The sequence below is a fragment of the Lynx rufus genome, unplaced genomic scaffold (assembly GCF_022079265.1).
Source record: "Lynx rufus isolate CCGP_SWC_20201006 ecotype Redwood Valley unplaced genomic scaffold, mLynRuf1.p SCAF_4, whole genome shotgun sequence".
NCBI lineage: Eukaryota > Metazoa > Chordata > Mammalia > Carnivora > Felidae > Lynx > Lynx rufus.
The window spans coordinates 74,851,885-74,872,500 of NW_025814856.1; the positions used below are offsets into that span (position 1 = coordinate 74,851,885).

The 20,616-nt window shown below is 42.2% G+C and overlaps 1 protein-coding gene and 1 pseudogene across 2 annotated transcripts in view; one reads left to right on the forward strand and one right to left on the reverse strand.

Annotated features, from left to right (window-relative positions):
- Positions 1 to 707: 707 nt before the first annotated feature.
- LOC124523392 (annexin A2-like) lies at positions 708 to 2,033 on the forward strand (annotated as a pseudogene).
- A 681-nt stretch (positions 2,034 to 2,714) lies between these two features.
- Positions 2,715 to 20,616, reverse strand: part of RALA (RAS like proto-oncogene A) — a 74,465-nt gene continuing 56,563 nt past the window's right edge. The window contains exons 3-6 of one of the 2 annotated variants that reach the window (XR_006965064.1): positions 17,813 to 18,021; positions 12,770 to 12,944; positions 3,118 to 4,700; positions 2,715 to 2,984 (exon numbers count right to left, since the gene is read on the reverse strand). Coding sequence is in view for 1 of the 2 variants with exons in the window: in XM_047095468.1 (XP_046951424.1) it covers positions 4,578 to 4,700; positions 12,770 to 12,944; positions 17,813 to 18,021 (507 nt within the window). In the remaining variant the exon portion in view is untranslated. Of the gene's footprint in view, positions 4,701 to 12,769; positions 12,945 to 17,812; positions 18,022 to 20,616 lie in introns of both variants that reach the window. The other variant, XM_047095468.1, reaches the window with a different exon arrangement.

The following is a 20,616-nucleotide window of genomic DNA, read 5'->3' on the forward strand; positions in this document are numbered from 1 at the left end:
TCTGCATTGTGCACGGAGCCAGACCACTGTGCTTCCAGTGCCAGGTAACAGTTGCTAGCTTTGTGGCCCCGGGCAAGTTTTTCTGTTCTTTGGCCTCAGTTTCTTCATCTGCAAAACAGGGGTAAATGATAGCACCTACCTCATAGGATTAACACTAAATTTAAATACATATATACAGTATCTTGCATATAGGATGCACAGTTTGTTATAATTATTTTTCATGTTGACAATCATAAGAAATAGGCGGTCTAGCCCAGAGTAAGGAGGCCGAATACCTAATCTTTGTCGTTGTTTTTTAACTTCCTCTCCATCGGCATGGGACACCGGGGTAGTTTCTTCCGTGTGAATCTCTGTAATTGTCTCTGACTCATGTTTGTCCTTCATCTGCTATATTCCCAGCAGCGCCCATGGTGGGGGATATACAAATCTAAAGAAAACGAAAGGCATGAATGAAGACCTCTATTGACCTGCCACTCTTGACTTCCTAAGTAATTTGCTAAAGGAGACTTCTAACACGGGGTTAAATCAAAAGCATTACTTTGAAATCTTTACAGGAACTTTTGGTAAATGCTTTGATAGTTGCCAAATATTAAGTTTTATGTCCTTGTCACAGAATGGTGAGACATGAAACTCTGATTTAGTTTAAGACCAGAATTTAACCTCTGTTTGGTATATATGTAACATCATACCCCATACTGGTGTTAAACATGGGTCCAGTGAGGTTAAAACTATGCCAGTTATAACTCATATGTGCTCATTCTGGCACTGCTTATGAATTAAGAAAAGTGGGGCACCTGGGCCGCTCGGTCGGTTAAATGTCCGACTCTTCTTGATTTTGGCTCAGGTCATGATCTCACGGTTTTTGAGATCGAGCCCCGAGTTGGGATCTGCACTGACAGTGCAGAGCCTGCTTGGGATTCTCTCTCTCCTCTCTCTGCCTCGCCCCCACTGGCGCTCTCTCTCAAAATAAGTAAATAAAACTTAAAAAAAAAAAAAGACTGCTGTTCATGAAATTCTCTCCAAGCTCAGTTTGGAGGGTGATCACTCCACATTCCCAAGTGCATACGGGTCTGTCCAAGAGCACACCAATCTTGATCAGCCTGAGAGTGATCCTCTGAACACTGAAATGACCATCAAGACCAAAGGTGTGGATGAGGTCACCATTGTCAACATTTTGACCAACTGCAGCAAGAACAGAGGATATTGCCTTTGCCTACCAGAGAAGGACCAAAAAGAAACTTGCATCATTTCTGAAGTTAGCCTTGTCCAGCCACCTGCTCCGTGTGATGCTTCTGAGCTGAAAACCTCCATGAAGGGGCTAGGGACTGATGGGGACTCTCTCATTGAGATCATCTGCTCAAGGACCAACCAGGAGCTTCAAGAAATTAACAGAATCTACAAGGAAATGTACAAGACTGATCTGGAAGACATCGTTTCTGACACATCTGGTGACTTCTGCAAGCCGACGGTTGCCCTCAAAAAGGGTAGAACGGAAGACGACTCTGTCATCAATCATAAACCGACTGACCAAGATGCCCAGGATCTCTAGGATGCTGGAGTGAAGAGGAAAGGAACTGATGTGTTCAACTGGATCCGCATCATGAGTGAAGAGTGTGTCACCTCCAGAAAGTGTCTGGCTACTTCCAGGGATAAAAAGCTACTGAGCTATGACATGCTGGAGAGCATCAAGGAGTCAAAGGACACCTGGAAGAGGTTTTCCTGAACCTGGTCCAGTGCATTCAGGACAAGCCCCAGTATTCTGCTGACTGTACGACTCCATGAAGGGCAAGGTCACTCACGATAAAATCCTGACTAGAATCATGGTCTCTCGCAGTGCAGCGGACCTGGTGAAAATGAGGTCTGAATTCATGAGAAAGTACAGCAAGCCCCCATAGTACAGCATCCAGCAAGACAGGAAGGGCAACCATCAGAAAGCGTTGCCATACCTGTGTGACGGGGGTGACCGAGGCCCACAACAGCAGGAGCGGCCAGAAGTGGTGTTCCTTTGTTTCCAGCTAAGTTTTAGAAAATAGCTTGTGACTGACAGTCCCCTTGTGCCCGTCCCCGTGAGGATGACCTTGGCAGTGTCCCCTCACCATCTTTATTTCAGTTGCCTAAGCACTGTCTGCCTCTCATGTCTAGTCTTTTTAGTGAAAGAAATTAACATTCCAGGGAGTTGGACATCTATGTGAAACACTTTGCCTCTTGTGTACTGTGTCATGAACAGATGAATAACCCAAATTTTTACTTTATCAACAAGAAAGAAAAAAGGAGGAAGGAAGGAAGGAAGGAAGGAAGGAAGGAAGGAAGGAAGGAAAAGAAAGAAAAGAAAGGAATGGTAGGTAACAGCATGGTTACTCCTGCCACAATTTGGGAATTATATGGTCTCTGGGGATCATTCCGATTAGAACACGATATAAAGCTGGCCCCCAGCCATTTTAGTTTGGCAGTCTTCTAAAAGTAATGCGCAGTTGTGACCGCATAACGGTATCTTCCACGTAATCGTGCACATGGGGTCCTCCCATTTCTGAGCCCTCCCTGAGCCTGAGCAATGACTCTATTATCCAGGAAATCTGGCATCACTCAAAAGAAAGCCCTAAACTGAGAGTTCAAGACACTCAGCGGCTTTAAAATCTCTGATGAAGAGGCCCAGGTTGGGTCGTCTGAATTTTACATGTTACATATATCGTAAACATCAAGTAACACCACAAGCATTTAAAAAAAGGAAGTTTATTGGTCTTTAAATGGCTCAAATTGCAAATAAACCAATCGGGTAGTGGCATCAGCCTAAGACATGTGATGCGTCTTTGTCAGTTGGCTTCATAGCACCTCAGTACCCAGGAGAGGAAAGGTCTCAAAGCAAAGTCACAATGTTAGTGGTTAGGACCCCTGGTTAAATAAGACTGTGATGAGTACACACGGAGACCGCCGGGCCCGCGGGGCCAGGGTTACATTGGTAACTTGAATTCTGCACACGGCATAGCCTATGAAAAATACGAAACGGAAGATGTACATCTCAAACCCTTTAAGGACAAATATTTAACATGACAAGTCAGATGTAATATCTAAAGAGCTGAGTTCCTAAAAAGCCTATTTTTGTTAACTTCACATACACACCTGTTACCTGGAACGCCTGAATGCATTTTTCACTTGTTGAAATCAGGACTGAGCAAAAAGAAAGACAAAGTTTATTGAATTAGCCGTCTTAGCCCCATTCTGAAGAAGATAACAAAAATCTGGACAGTGGTATATTTCCCATTGAAATTATGTTCCCAAACAGCATGCTAGAATTCCTCCAGTGGGCACGGCACGCCAGGGCGACACAGGCTGGTGTTCGGTCTGCAGATGCCAAACATGCCTTCTGCACCATACTCGGGGTTCACTGCGTGATGTTAGCGTTAGGAAAGCGTGGCTCCGGTGTTCTCCATTATGAACATGGACTACAGGGACTCCCGGTAACTCTCCTGCAGCCAAACTGTCACCTCCTAAGTGCAAATGTAGAAATGAACCAGCCGCAAACACGCACACCTTCCCAAATGTTCTAGTGCAAAATGCATTAGCATTAACGACACCTTTCCTGTGCCCTGCTCCCGAGAGACCAACAACTTAACACACGCTCACCACTTGTAAAAAGGGAGTTCCAGGGACCGAGGGTTCACCGAAACAACTGTACTGAATCCCCACAGTCTACAATTATCTTACAAGTATGGGCTGACCCTTCATGTCAAACTACCTTACGGTTAATGAAAAGCGATCAAGGAGCTCTGGACCCTTACTTTCGAGAACCAGAGTATGGCACACATTTTAAGTTTGGACAGACTCCTAGCAGACAGTTATTTTGCAAGAATCGTCTATACAAAAGTTGTACTCCATACCAGGCAAATACTCTCACCAGGACACGTGGGGCAATGGGCCCACGGCACCAGCGGGGACACATCCAGAATGACACAATCGGGTACTTTTCAGTTTCTAAATTAAGGCATATTCAAAAATTTCCATGTACAAGTTTACATCACTTTTCTACGTTAATCACCAGGTAATTAATGCAGGTTCACAGATGAATTACTCTCAATTTAACTATATGCAACAATCATGCCAATAACTTTTCTTCTATGTTTTGCATAACAATGGTTAAAAAAAAGTGGTACAGTTTAACTACCATGTTCACAATTGTCATTTTTCAAGGCAGTAGAAGACCAAGACATTTTAAAATGATATAAAATTTAAGCTTTGTAATAAACCAGAGGAAGTAGCCTTTCCTCTCATCCCTCCCACCCCGTCTCGGCTCTAACAGTTCCAGAAAGACTGCCCGCGACACACAAGCCCATACGCTACATTCAGGACCGCGATAAATGTAGGCAATTATGAGAGAAGTTGAACTCTGCTTCTTGGTGAAGCCACATTAATTTCTTTTTTAAGTGAATTTGACTCTCAGTGCAGTTCCAATTCATGCTTTTAGTGATACATAACAATTTCCAAATCGTTAAAGTAATTTCAGTCAATTGAGCCTTCAATGGCAATGCTTATAAATTATATTTATTAGTATGGTCAAGATAAGAAAGGAGTTTGGACTTCGATTATAAAATGCAGCATCTTTCTCTGATTCTCTTGGCTAAACTTTTCCTCTTCTTTTTTCCATTCTTTTCTTTGCTGTCTTCCATTTTTCTGGCTCGAATTTCCCTCATTAAGTCAAAAAATACCTAGAAAGAAGAAAATAGGGTAAATAAAGCCACCAGATAGTATGACCTTGGTACTTCTTGGAACCGGAGCAGTAAACTTTGGGAATAAGTAAGAGTAACTACTTAAGAGCTTTTGTCTGGGGGCCACCTGGGTGGCTCTGTTGGTTGAGAGTCTGACTCCTGATATCAGTTCAGGTCGTGACCTTGTGGTCGTGGGATCGAGCCCCGTGTTGCGCTCTGGGTTCTGCACTGAGTGTGAAGCCGGCTTGGGATTCTCTCTCCCCATCTCTGCCCCTCCCCCACCCATGCGTGCTCTCTTTCTCTCAAAATAAACATTAAAAAAAAAGGGAGCTCCTATTTGAGGCGTGTAGGGACAGGAAAGCACAAAACTAGAGTCTTCTTCAAGTACACTGGGAAAATCGGGAAATGTTCTGAGTTATGCTTTTTGGTAGAAATGTTCACAAAATATAACCTGATCTTCCCATCCCAACTTTCAAGACAAGTGATGATAGCTCCAAAGACAAAATTCAATGGACCGTCTTTGAGCAATTTACAATTAATAAATGTATCTTACCAGTTCATCTTTAAAAGTAATTAATTTATGTTTAACAAAATTTATATTTAATAACTGGTTTTTCCTCAGGTCCATTTTTAGAAACAAAGCTAAGGAAAGTGAGTGCTTCCTTTGTCATTTTGATACCAGAGGCTAAGAATTTATCAAGTCTGTCTTGATGTCTAGAAACTGGCAAAGGAGAGATATTAGTATAATAATTTAAAAATTACTAATGTAACAACTCAAAAGTTAAATATCAATAGCAAATGTCTGAGTGCAGACAGACAAGAGCCTAGAAGGATAAGGGCTCACACTGTACACGAATAGTTATGTGCGTGTATGATGAATGGATGAATAACTTTTATGGTTTATACCCAAATTCTGAATTAAAAAATTCAGTTATTACTTCTATTTTATTTTTTTATTTTTCTCAAGAGCATGAAATAAGAAGTGACACCACACCGATTAAAAACAAACATTTAAAAAATTCTGGTTAGCTTGTGCATTCTGAATGCTGTTAAGTCAACAAATGTGGGTTACGTAACGGCCAGTGTGCCTTTTCAAACATGCCTCCAGCTCTCTAAAGGAGACCGACTAGAAAAGCAAGGCGCCGAAAAGCACAGGTAGAGAGTGAGCCTGTGCGTGTGTAGAATATAGGTTACGTGGATCTGCCTGCATGTGAAGTAGAAACAATGAAACCAAACACTAGTATTATTTTGAGGATGAAGGGAACAGGGTACAGGGAACAGTGAGGCATCTCTGAATATATCTCGTTATACAACTTCTGTTTTGGAAACGGACATGTCTTACGTCTTAAAAAATGAAACTGGACACAAAAACTGAGAATCAAACTAAAACAAATAAGACTATACGTAGAGTTGGTGACATAATCCTACGGGGGACAGGATTATTTCGAGGGACTTTAAAACACAGTATACAGAATGTACGTCTCAGAAGAGAAGCCGAACAGAAAAACAAAAACAAAAGCTCAACAAATAAAAAAGACGGATCTCCGACATCACTTTGTAACTTGGCTGTTACTAGTAGCAGTGGTATCGTCCTTTTGAACAGTTTTATACAGATGCTACAGGACAGTTGGAAGGGAGCAATTATGTTGATGTGGGTTAGGAACCAAGACTTCCAGTGTAAGAGAAGAGGGGTCAAAATCCCGAGTGCTAAACCTGAATCAGAAGTAACGGTGGGCTCTCAGGATTTGCTTCCTTGTAAGAATACATATGTGCCAGCACTTCACTGAAGGGACACGAAGCAACGACAGCCCAACAGCAATAAGCAAATTAGTCCCCAGGCTTTGGCTGCTAAATACCATTCCTGCCAAGGGAACCAGCGTTTCGTAGACAAAGTGGACGATTCCTGATCTGGAGTGAAAAACAAAAAGTCAGTCAGAAAGCAAGGAGGCTATTAAAAAAAAAAAAATAAGGCAAGGAACAATCAGAGACTAGTGGGTTAAGTCAAATGGACACAGGACCAACACACAAGGTGAGGGGAATGGTTAAAACAGGGAAAAAGTGAGCAAAGAACATCCACAGAGGATGCAGGAGACCAAAACACACAGGTGACACAGACCCCATGGGCCCACGGGCTCGGCTTCCCCAGGATGGAGATTTCAGAACCCTGTGCTTCGAGTCCACAGTTGGCCATCGGGGCAGGGAGCTTCCAAACTAGCTACGTGTAATATCCGAGGATCCCCTGCGGCTTTCAGATGTGGACTTATCACTATGGAACAGACATCAGGAGAAGGTTTAATTTCTAATTTTAGATAAGTATCCGCAGTGAACTTCAAATGAATCCCTATTAGAAATCGCCAAGGTCATCTTGACTAGCAAACGCCGTGGGGAACTTGTAAAGTCTGCATCAGCTACTATAACGAGCTAAAGCTAATGGAAGCTCTGTTCCAACGGCCACATGGAAGGACACGCGTAACTAGGGATAAGAATAAAGGGCTGTGGGGGTGCCTGGGTGGCTCAGGTGGCTGAGTGTCCAACTCTTGATTTCGGATCAGGTCATGATCTCAGGGTGGTGGGATCAAGCCCTGTGTTAGGTTCTGTGCTGAGTGTGATGCCTGCTTGGGATTCAATCTCTCTCTCTCTCTGTCCCTCTCCCCCACTTGCGTGTTCTCTCTCTCTCTCTCTCTAAAAAAATAAAAATAAAAAAGAATAAAGGGTTGGCTTCGACAACCTCAGGCACATGATCATCCCCAAAGCGCAGGGCTGCCTTTGACTTTTTTTAATATAGACACTTTTCAAAATTACTTTTCTCTGTTTGCTCCCACCTCTTCTTCTCCTGTCTCCTTTGTTTTCCCATTCCCATTTTAGGGCAACCTGGTATACACAAAATTTGGCTCTTCTAAATCCAGAGTAGAGATCACAGGATATCCTTCTCACACAAGTCAAAATAAGACAAAACTAGATAAACATACAAACAGGCTCAGAATGCTAGGCTTACAATACTTACAGCTGAAAAAACAAAAGTTACTAGAAACGACAAACACCTCTCTTTTGAAAAGCATCAACAGACATTAGCTTAAATCTAAACCTCTGCCTTGTTTTAAGCACTTAGACAATATTAAATTTTCAAACAGATTAAGGATCTACCATAAAAGCCAACAAAAAAGAAGGGAAAAAATTATAGGTAAGTTTTTTTTTAACTTTTTAATTGTTTTTAAGTTTAGGATGGGAGACAGCTTTTCTAAGAAAGCCACAGAACCCACGAGTCAGAAAGGAAAACACTGAAAGATTTCACAGCATAATCCCTAGTGTTTTTCCATGGCAAAAGACAAGAATCAGCCAAGTTAGAAGATGTAGTATGGATTAGGAGACAATATCCACAACAGATATAAATGGACAAACGGTTAATGTCTTTACTATAAAGTACGCTTTAGGAATCAAAATAATAAAGCCGTAAGATCAATGGGCAGAAAAGAAAGTAATTTCAGAGTTCACAGAAAATGTACAAATGGAATGGCCCATGAATCAACTACAGCATGTCTCATTAATTATCAAGAAACAATGGTTTAGCCACCTCCCCGGTGACTTTGAAAGGTTGCTTTACCTGGTGCTGGGAAGACAGTGGGGAGAGGGTTTTGGTGCAAGTAAGGACGCTTTCTGGAGGGCACCCTGTTATTAAAATTCACAATGCACCTTGCATGGGTGCACAGAAAGCTCACCGCAGCACTGCTGTGAGAGAAGACACAGCGGGCAATCGGCACGTCACTCACGGGAAAATGGCTGAATTACGAAAAAGCCCAACTATGAAATACTTCCTAGATGTTTACAAGAATGTGGTATGTCTATATGTAACGGCATGGAAAGAACTACATCTGTTATGAAATTTACAAAGCAAACTACAGAAATACATGATCTACATACACAGAAATACTATATATATGTTGTATATACACCGTATGTATATAAATGTGCTACATACACTACAAAAGTCCTATTTATATGGGGGGAAAACAAGCAAACACAAGCTTTCCCTCAGATTCTACACGCTGGTCTGTAAGTGTAGATAAATGTCTGTCTGGAAAGACACACCTGATCAGCAGTGGTTGGTTACCTTACAGGAAGGGGAGGGGAGTGACTCACTTTTTCTCCTTATTACAGATTTTTCTTTATATAATAAGCATGTGTTCACGTTTTTAATGAAAACACTTAAAAATAAACAGACTGCATTTCTCCTATAACTCTTTCCCCAACCTAAATTGGCTCTCCTGACGTAATAAATCACACTCTCCTTTTTGACATCTACTTGCTCAATCTGTTTCCATTACTCCAAGATGTTCCTTAAAAATTAAGACCAACCTTAAAAAAAAAAAAAAAAATTAAGAGCAACCTTGGAGCCATGATTTAAAGAGCTGGAGCATTTAGCTAGAAGGCTACTAACAAGGTCATCAGATGAACCTGGCACCCAGTGAGTCCACAAGCAGGTTTTCCATGTGGTCCTCTGCCTCTGGGTGACTCCTCTGTGACAGGCATGGCCTCTGCGACAGGCGAGGCCCCGTCTCCCTCTCCCCTCTCTCTCTCTCTCTCTCCCTCTCGAGCCGGCTCAACCACTCTGATGGTCCTGAAGCTTTTCACAGGGAGGATTCAAAATCTGCCTCTTTGAAACTTCAACCCAACGGTCTATTTGGAATCCAGATGAGGACAAGACATGAGACCTTACTCTTGTAGGGAGCTAGTATTTGTTTTTTGTGACAAACAAGATACATGCCAGTTTAAGAGGAGCCAGTATTAACACTTGCCACCCCCCAACAATCTGTGCCAGGCTTCCAGTAGTGGGCGACATACAGCCTGGGAGACACCACAGGAGACACCATTGTGTCGAGTAAAACAGTGCGGAAATGACACGGGCACCAGGGTTGGCTGCACCCAGAGCCAGCAGATGCCATCACAGGCCTTTTGAAGTTGAATCAGGTGTATAATCTTTCCACTTCTTTTCCGCATCTAAACAGTGAGCACGAGAAGAGTATGCCTTACAGAGTTAAAGACAAATGGTCTGTGCTGGCCACAGTGCCTGGGTCTTACAGACACCATTGAATATTAGCTCCTTTACCTATTAACATTATTTCCTCAGCAAGAAACCAAATATAACCTAATTCTAGAAACTGAATAGTTGCTGCAAGTTACTTTTATTTAGCCACTGAGGTATTTTATCTGGCAGTCACTCCTCAGGGTCAGTAGTACATCAAGTTACAGTATTCCATATGAACTTGTACCTACCTTCCTTCCTTCTTCCTTCCTTCCTTCCTTCCTTCCTTCCTTCCTTCCTTCCTTCCTTCCTTCCTATCTATCTATCTATCTAAGTGTGCATCCATGCAAGTGGGGGGGCAGGCAAAGGAAAACAGAATCTTAAGCAGGCTCTACACTTAATGTGGATCCCAACGTGGGGCTCGATCCCACGAACTGCGAGATCATTACCTGAGCCAAAATCAAGAGTTGGACGCTCAACCGACTGAATCACCCAGGCGCCCACCCCCACCCTGCTCTGCCCCCGTACCTTGGTTTATAAGCGTCCACATTTAATGTAATTTTGCTTTGGAGAGGTGACCCTTGAGTACAGACGATACTTTGCAAAACCGGCCACAGCAATACTCCCTACGCACTCTTCCAGCATCTTACCATTCTCCATCAGCACGTGGAGTCCATTCCCCTTCCTCCCAAACCTGGGTAGGACCTGCGACTACTCCAGCCAACAGAATGAAGTGGAAATAATGCTGAGTAACTTCCCTGCCTAGGTCATAAAAGGTGACATGGTTTCTGCCTGGTTCTTATTCTCTTGTGACACTGGCTCTTGCTCTAAGAAAGCCTAAAGTAGGACACAACAGAAAAGGTTACATGGCGAGGAACCAAGCCATGCCTGGACAACAGCCAGTGTCAACTGCCTGGATCAGGCATGTGTGGACAGTCTTTAGAACTTAATCAGAGGGCCTGAATGCCTCAGTCAGTTAAGCTTCTGACTTTGGCTCAGGTCATGATCTCATGGTTCGTGGGTTCGAGCTCCGTATCGGGCTCTGTGCTGACAGCTTGGAGCCTGGAGGCTGCTTCGGATTCTGTGTCTCACTCTCTCTGCCCCTCCCCTGTTCACACTGTCTCTCTCTCTCTCTCTCTCTCTCTCTCAAAAATAAACAAACATTAAAAAAAAAATTGGAAAAAAAAAAAAAAAAGAAAGAAAAGAACAGAACCTAATTGAAGATGCTTCCAGTTCCCAGACTTCAAGCTTTTCAGCTGAGGCATGAGACACTGTGGAACAGAGACGAGCCAACTCCACTGTGATCTGTCCAAAACTTTGGCCCAGAGATTCCATGAGCATAATAAATGGTTACTTTCACCCATAAGTTTTGGGGGTATATTTTGTTACACAGCCAGAGTAACTAAAATAGCCCTATACTTTCAACTTTCCTCTTTTGAAAATACATGCATATGGCAAAAAATTCACGCCAGCAGATGACAGCACAGAGATTGTTATAATGACCGCTCCATAGCTTTTGTGGTTACTGCTCACCTCTTGGACCCACTGTCCTTAGTTTGAATAGGTTTTAGAGTGTGTTCTACAATTGCTCATCAGTTTGGAAGAAACGAAACACACACACACACACTAATATTCAATGCTGCCTTTCAAAACCCCAAACACACTGAACTTTAAAACCTATTTTTATTAGTACTTTAAATACATTTGCCATAACTTTGGAGAAAACTGGTATAGACTATGTAGAAATCTTATAACACTCATTTTGTACAGATCTCTTGGAACTACAGGAATCTCACCATGTGACAAGAAATCTAATCAGCTTAAGACAGTATAGTGACGTTACCTAAAGACCTACAGTAATTGGGGGTGCCTGGGTGGCGCAGTTGGTCGAGTGTCCAACTCTTGGTTTTGGCTCGTGTCATGATCTCATGGTTTGTGAGTTTGAGCCCCGTGTTGGGCTCTGTGCCGACACTGCGGACCCTGCTTGGGACTGTCTGTCTGTCTGTCTGTCTCTCTCTCTCTCTCTCTGCCCCTCCTCTACTTGCCCATGCATAATCTCTCAAACTAAATAAATAAACTTAAAAAAAAAAAACCCACAGCAAATGAAAAGAAAGACTAATTTTTTTTAACTAATGATTTCTGTATTGGTATTACGAGTCTACAGGCACAAGCAGACCAATTCGCTAAAGCTTAAAGCCACCCAGAGCAGTGTTACTCAAAGTGTGGTCCACCAGGCCACAGTCTGTACCACCTGGAGCTTCCTAGAAATGCAAATTCTCAGGTCCCACCCCACAGCAAATGAAGCAAAATCTCTGGGGGTAAGACCCAGGAATCCATGTGTATTAAGTTTCATAGACACTTCTGCCAGTTAGAGTTTGAGAGGCACTCAGTAGAGCTTAGATGCTTGGAGGCTAAAAGAGGCCGTGTGTGGAGGGCTCAAGGGGGCGGTGCCTCAGTCTTCCTAAACACTGAAGACGCAGGTCTCGGCAGCAGGATGAAATAACGTATGTGGGCAGGTTCCCAGGAACAAGGCAAGGGTGTTCCTGGCCTGGACTCGGCGAAGGGCCAATGTAGACAAAGAAGAGGGCTCAGGGGGAAACAGAGGTGAGGGTAGGGGCATAGGTGTAGTAACAGATTTCAAAGCCCTCTTATCTGGGGATCCTTTGTCTTCGGAGGTACCTTTACTTTCGAGAACTTAAATAGGGCTGGGCAGGTGTCAGCTCAGAGGACACTTCTAAATTATCCAGCCGCTCAGGGTAAGAAAAAAGAAAAATTAAGAAAAGGCAGCGATTCGGGTCAGAAATCCTATTAGTGCTAGAAAAAAACCACTTAGCTGTGGTGTCTCATGTTTTAATGTCTCTTGGGAGCCTGAGGACAAGGTGAAGTGAGAAATGCCTAACATGTTGCACTTGAGCATTTAGGGCAGATAATAATCAGCACATACTAAATCACCATTTGAAAGTTTCACAAATCTCTGGACAAAATGCAGCTGAGTTAAAGCAAATCAGCTTATTAACGTGATGTAGCAGTAAGGACAGCCACCCTTTACCTTGTCAACATTAGCTCGAGTTTTAGCAGATGTTTCCACATAGTTGACATTCCACTGGTCGGCTCTGGTTTTTGCTTCTTCTACAGAAACCTGCCTTTTATCTTCTAAATCTGATTTGTTACCAACCAGCAGAAATGGAACATTCTCATCTTCTTTTACTCTTAAGATCTGCTCCCTGGATAAAAGAAAATGAGAAAGAAATATTAATATCACCCCCACAGGTTAAGCTAACAAAATAACTAACACCATCTGCCATTAGCCTTTACGTATGTGTGTCTACATAACAACAATTAACTCAATCATGGCACGGTAGGGCGTGTGCTGCACCTCTTCCTTATTCTACCACCAACCACTTGAATTACACACTTCACTGTCGAAGGGAAAATACACTGAAGAGAGTAGCAATATGGTAGTGGAGGCACAAAATCAAAGTGTCAAAGGCTACTTCCTCCAAGTGTTTTTGAAAATAAGCTTTCAACGTAAGGATGGTTTTAGATTTGCAAAAAGTAGTGAAGACAGTGCAGAGAGTTCCCGTATTCTCCACACCCTGTTTCCCCTACTGTTAACACCTTACGTCAGCATGGTACATTTATCATAGTGAAGGGACCAATCTTGATACATCATTATTAGCTGAAGTCCAAATTTTATTCAGATGTTTTCAGTTTTTCCCTCCTGTCCTAAGATCTCATCCAGGACACCACATGACATTTAGCTGTCATATTGCCTTAGATTCCATGTGACTCTGACAGTTCTCAGACTTGCCTTGGTTTTGATGACCTGGACAGTTTTGAGACGTGCTGGTCAGCTAATTTGTAGAAAATCTCTCAACTGGTATTTGTCTGATGTTTTTCTCATGATTAAATTGGGGTCATGGGATTTGGGGAGGAAGACCACAGAGGGAGAGAGTGCCATTCCTATTACATCATATCAATGGTCCTACCAAATGTTTTAAAAAACCCCACACATGCCAGAAATCTCTGCAAGTCTGCTCTGGAGTACAGCTTTTGTATTCACAGAGAAGTTATATGCTGTCACCAGTTCCAAAGGTATCATGGCTCTCTGTCCTTCTTAGGCAACTGTGAGCAAAGTACTTCTTTGCCTCAGTTTCCCATGCGTAACATGGGGCTAACAATAATACCTTCCTTACAAGGTTGCTATGAGGATGAAACGCAAAGCACTTAGAGTTGTGCCCAGCACGTAGTAAATATTCAGTAAACGTTAGCTGTTCTTAATCATTATTATTACTGTGTTGGAGAAAGTGGTTTTCTTATAAAATCAACACTTTCTTGCTAACTTACCGGTGCCTCCCCTCTGAAATTATTAAAAGACATTGGAACTACAGGAACACAAATAGTTCAGACTAAGAGAAAAACGAGAAAATTAAAGGGATTATTGGGATGACAGGTCAGCGGAGTATACCTGGTTTTGCAAGGATCTATCATGATAAGATAGATTTGAGAGACTGAGTAAGAATCTTCATCAAGCCTTGATCTCAGATTTGTCCATTTTGTGCTTCTTAGATTTTGTGCTTCTGATTTTAAGAGATAAGATGTAAAAAATGCGTGCCTTAGAATCCATGAAATTCGCTAGTATCTGGCTTGTCTTGTTAATGCTTCGAAGTGTCTGGTGTGTGGTGAGCACTGTTATGAGTATTAGGCAGTGTTACTACCTTTCCTATCACTTCATTCACCTGATTTCCAATGTTGTAAATATTCTAACAGACTCAGTGTTTGTAGGCAGCTCTTTGGACCTGAATTCCTAGTTTTTCTTTCTTTTCTTGAGAGAGAGAGAGGGAGAGAGAAAAAGAGAGACAAAGAGAGAAGGAGTGGCGGAGACAAAGGGAGACAGAGAGAATCTTAAGCAGGCTCCGCACCCAGTTCCTGATCCCAACACAGGGCTCAATCCCATGAACTGTGACACCATGACCTGAGCCAAAATCAAGAATCAGATGCTAACTGACTGGGCCACCCAGGTCCCCCCCCTTTTTTTTTTTTTTAATTCCTAGTTTTTCTACCGTTAACAGATTGTAGACCATATAGTCACCTCCATCTTCCACTGACTGGTACTTAGCCTATTACCCATCCTTTTAGGAAGTTACAATGTCAGCCAGGCACAGGGACTTGGTGACACATGCTAAGCTGTACTACAGGGCTGTGATGTTGTCTACCATCCATGTGATCTCTTGCAAAGAGCACGTCAACACTCACCATCGCTACTATTAAATTTATGACGTATTTGTGAAGGGGATATCAGCCAGTCCAAATCTTTTTCTACTGCTGGTGACAACAAATTTGCTGTTACCTCCTTAACCAGTTTCCTTTGTGATCAACAGCCTCACACTAAGATGTTAACAACACCTGACTTACTACTTAATCTCACTAACCACCAGAGACTGACTCTGGCATTTGTGACTAGTACTTCTGGTCGCATGTAGATATAGTCATTAACTTATTTCTTAATAAATACCTCATAAGTTACTGAGTCCAATGCTCCAGGAAGACCAATACTGAAAATACAGTGTGATTAATGCTATCAGAAATGTGGCGTTGGAAAGCCTGGACCTTCTGGGTTCAGAGGTGAGAAGACAATATTCATGAGAGTTAATTAGCTGGTTTTAATTAGCTACTTTCCTGGATGTCAGAGAAAGGCACTGCTATATCTACAACCTTCCTACGCATTTTACTTAATGTGATGCTCCCTTTAAGTGGAGTTTTAGAGGCTATTACAGAATTTTAGAATAGGAAAGTACTTTTATAAACTGGTCCAACTTTTTCATTTTTGACATAAGGAAAGTGAGAACCAGAAAAAAAAAAAAGAACATTTTCTAACATTTCTATCAAACATTTACTAAACATGCCCTGTATGATATATGCCAGGAACGGTACCAAATATGGGCCCCAGGGATCCTCAGGTGGATAGGAAATGGGTCCTGCTCTCAAGAGTTTTCTCCTGGTCAGGAAAAACACATGCAAATCAAGCTGATGCTACAAGTGTAGCGAGTGTGCTCTCGGAGTGGGGCCAGCCACTCTGCACACAGAGGAGCAAGCAGTGGGTTCCGCCCTGGGGACAGGAGGCCTAGGAAGGCTGAAGAGAGGAGCTGCCGCTGGTGCCACACTCTGCGGGTCAGACCAGGTGGAGCGCAACCACTCGGACTGTCTCAAAAATGCCTTTCCTGTGTCGCCACTGAGTCACTGGGACTGTTATGGGAAGGGCAACACACTGGAGGGACAACAGAAGAGTAATGAATGATTCACTTATTTTCTGTAAAAGCCACAGCCCAAGATTCTTACTCTCTTTATTCCCTTGAGACACCACTTTGGCTTTGGCAACTACGGTGACACATTTATCCCATCACCTAGAACAGGACTTGCTCCATAACAAGCGCTCAAATATGTGCTGAATGAGTGAATAAGCACTGACAGTTCTCTAACTTTCAGCACATCTCCCAGGACTGTAAGTTAGCAGGGCCTGCCACTGTGTGCACTTTATCCCATACATAACTCCTTCTTTAGAGACAACAAAGTTAATTTTACAAATAGATGTGCATTTTAGAAGTTTCTCAATGACGTGTTTTGTCCTTGAGATTCCCTGAGTTCTTGACACTTTCGAATGCACATGGAAAGGAGGCTTTATGTAAGCCCAGGTTCAGTTTTTGCTCAAGTGTTGGAAAACTTCTTTCCTTATCTGTGGAAATCCTTCTCATCCTTCATGCTCACCTATCTCAAGAAGGCCTCTGAGCTCCTCTACTCTCCTGGTCCCTGTAATCATCACTGCCCACGTCTCCTACTCTGTCACTACCTTGCTCTTGGTTTCAGGCCTTCATCATCTAGGCTGTGTGAATCTTGAAAACAGAGGGTTCACCACATGCTTCTTTTGTGTCCCTTATACCAAGGCAAACACTTAAACAGAAATAAAAAATATATAATTAAAGACTACTTTTGGGGTGCCTGGGTGGCTCAGTCGGTTAAGCGTCCGACTTCGGCTCAGGTCATGATCTCACGGTTTGCGAGTTCGAGCCCCGTGTCAGGCTCTGTGCTGACAGCCCAGAGCCTGGAGCCTGCTTTGGATCCTGTGTCTCCCTCTCTCTGCCCCTCCCCCACTTGTGCTCTGTCTCTAACAAAAATAAATATACATTAAAAAAAATTTAAAAAACAAAGACTACTTTTGATTACGCATGTAGTAACTGAGGCTATTCAAGAACTTATTCGTGGCATATTTCTCTTAGAACCCCTCTCCCCTTCACCAACCGCCTCCCTGCAAACCAAATGGATGACAGAATTTGATTAGGCAAATAGTAAGTGAGATATAAAAACTACTGTATCACACAACCCAGTGTACCACTCTACGGTATTATTACTTCTATTAATTTTATTTTTACATTTATTTATTTTTGATAGACAGAGAGAGACAGAGCACAAGTGGGGGAGAGGCAGAGAGAGAGGGAGACACAATCTGAAGCAGGCCCCAGGCTCCAAGCTGTCAGCACAGAGCCTGATGTGAGGCTCGGATTCACAAACCGCGAGATCATGACCTGAGCTGAAGTCGGACGCTTCACCGACTGAGCCACCCACGCGCCCCTACTTCTATTAAGATAATCGGTGTGCACTGTCGGGGCATCTGTGTGGTGAGGAGGATGGCGATGTGCCCGCTCAGCATCACACGGGTGCTGTAAAGCCAGTGACTAACGCAGAAAGATCTGAAATCTGGGTCAGAGCTCCATTATGTGATCCAAGCATCAACTATTCCAGCAGCATTAGTACTGTACTCTGAAGAGAAATACTCCAGTAACGCCTAACAGACTTTGGGGACTGAGGCTGCCACCATCTCACGTGCCAATACAGAGGGCACGGGGATGGCTGGAAGATTACACGACGTACATGGAACACCCGAGTGTACATGCACTGTGGATGGAGTCACGCACTACCATCAAAGGGGGAATAAACACAACTGCACGCAGAGGGAAAGACTAACAAGTAACCACCTCTGGTTGTCCACTTGTTTCTGGGGAGGACACCTGTACAACGGCACTCGTCCCTGACACACCTGAAGTCGGCTGTGGCTGCAAAGGATTCCATTTCTGTAATCGAGAAGACACAGAGGAAACCCTCCCCGCTCCGAAAGTAGTTGTCTCTAATTGCAGCGTAATCCTCCTGCCCAGCTGTATCCAAGATATCGATCTGCACTTCCTCCCCATCCAGCACGACCTTCTTCCGATAGCTGTCCGCTTTGGTAGGCTCGTAGTCCTCTACAAACTACAGAAGATGAAATAGAGATTCACGTGAAGCTGCTGAAATAGTACAGAGAGGTCCCATGTACTCTTCATTCAGGTTTCCCCGATGGTAAAAACTCATTAATTTAAATTTTCATTTTAGGTAATTTGGTGGCTTCGACATTTGTAAAAAGCCAGGGTTAAATGATTAAGTCTAGACTGTTTACAGTTTGAAAACGGTGCTGTTTTCTTCCTTAAAACACCATAACTACAAAAGCTATTACACATATATTTAATCAAATACATAAAAATTCCTTTCAATGTGACACTAAATATAAATTTTCATGCCAGAATTGTGGAAATAACTTGAAAGTAAGTCAATATTTAGGTAAGCATTGAGAGTTGTGAAATCTCTTTTCTAAAATGAACCAAATCAAAAAAGTGACTTATACTACTCAGTAGAGTGGCAAATCATGAACTTTTAGATCTCTCTCTAAACATCTGATTTTTAAAATAACAGTACAACTAAACAACTTTACATTCCCACATCCATCTTCAACTCTGTAAATCTCCCCTTGATATTTTTTTTTTCAACGTTTATTTATTTTTGGGACAGAGAGAGACAGAGCATGAACGGGGGAGGGGCAGAGAGAGAGGGAGACACAGAATCGGAAACAGGCTCCAGGCTCTGAGCCATCAGTCCAGAGCCTGACGCGGGGCTCGAACTCACGGACCGCGAGATCGTGACCTGGCTGAAGTCGGACGCTTAACCGACTGCGCCACCCAGGCGCCCCTCCCCTTGATATTTTTGATCACTGTATCATTGTTAGCATGTAAGGATGTATACATACACACTTTTGTAGGGTTTTTTTTATTAGGTCCTATAAGTATTTTCATTATCTGATATGTTCTTATATATTGGCTCAATGTCTATATCCCTCTACTAGAATTTAACCCTTGGGAGTAGGGACTTGACTATTCTACTCATCACTCCATCTCCCAGAGCTTAGAACATGTCTGAAACATGTAGACGCTCATTAAATAATTATTAAAAATACGAACACAGTGTATTTGTAACTATAAAGGCTATGGGACATTCTACCATATTTACATGCTAATTTTTATTTGCATATTTATGAGTATCAAATACAAATATTCAGATAGCACATCAGATACTATGGTGAATATTAGTATTTATCAATACTAAATGAAAAGTTAAGCATTCATCAAATGTAAGGTATGTGAACAGTCTTACCTTTTTAAAAATTTTATTTATTTATTTATTTATTTATTTATTTATTTATTTATTTATTTAGAGAGAGAACATGCACACATGTGGGTGAGGGGCAGAGAGAGAGGGTGAGAGAGAATCCCAAGCAGGCACTACTACACTGTCAGTGCAGAGCCAGATGAGGGGCTTAAACCCACAAACATGAGATCATGAGCTGAGACGAAATCAAGAGTTGGATGCTTAACTCTCAGGCACCCTGTGAACAGTCTTACTTTTGACCTCCTCCATATTGTCAAGAAGGGGCCTGAAATTAGCGATTAGTTTGAAAGACTAGTTATTAAAATGAGTGGTAGGGAAAACAGATTGAACAGATAAATCAGCAATTTCATTTAAAGTACCATTTCAATCTCCTCTCTTTCCAAATTTTTTATTATAGTCCCCAGTGAACAAGATAACTGATGGAAGCGTTTTGTGTGTGACAGAATGCTGATGAGCAGGAAATAGGAGACATCGGGTGGTAAGGATCTGCAGGATTTGTTGTCAGGAGACCAGGCTTAGAGCTTGGTCACTCATCAGAGATCACTCTTCTTGGGTTGGGTAATCTCCCTGGGGTTCTGTTTTCTCATCCGTAAAATGGGGATACGACCATACCATGCAGGATTGTTATGAAGATTAAGTAAGAAAGAATAATCATAAAACCCTGCTTCTATTGGAAGAATTGAGGATAAATGCTTAAACTGGATTATCAACTCTTAAATCATTTAGGCTTGATAAGAGCCCTCTGGGGAAAGGCTATACTGCTGTCTTAACTCTAGGGAAATAAAGTCCAACATAAATACAGGAACACAAATCTGTAACCTTCTAGTGATTATATTTTAGGGCCATAGCCTTTACTTGTTTAATGATGAGTATATGCTAAGCCAAATACTACAATTGATTTCTCCATGATTATTAAAATTATTTTATTATTGGGGCACCTGGCTGGCTGAGTTGGAGGTGCATGTGACTCTTGATCTCTGGGTCATGAGTTCAAGCCCCATGTTGGGTGTAGAGAGTAGTAAATAAAACTTAAAAAAAAATTATTATTATCATTACTATTGTTAAAGTTATCACAGGACACCTATGTATGTTAACTTTAAGTCTCAATTAGGTACTTTACCTACTAGTTCTATTAATTCAAGGTGGGAATCTCCATTAAAACACTTCAAATGAAAAAGCCAAAGTTAGATTGCTTCAAAACAGGTACTGTTTCCAGTTCTGTTTTGTTTTTAAAGTAAAGGTTTTTAAGGATCTTGAATTATTGACTCGTTAAATCAACATGTGTACAAATAGCTCTGAATTTAAAAACAGGAAAAAATGATTAGTAGCTTTCAAGGACTTAAGGAATACACCTAAAACAGCACCAAA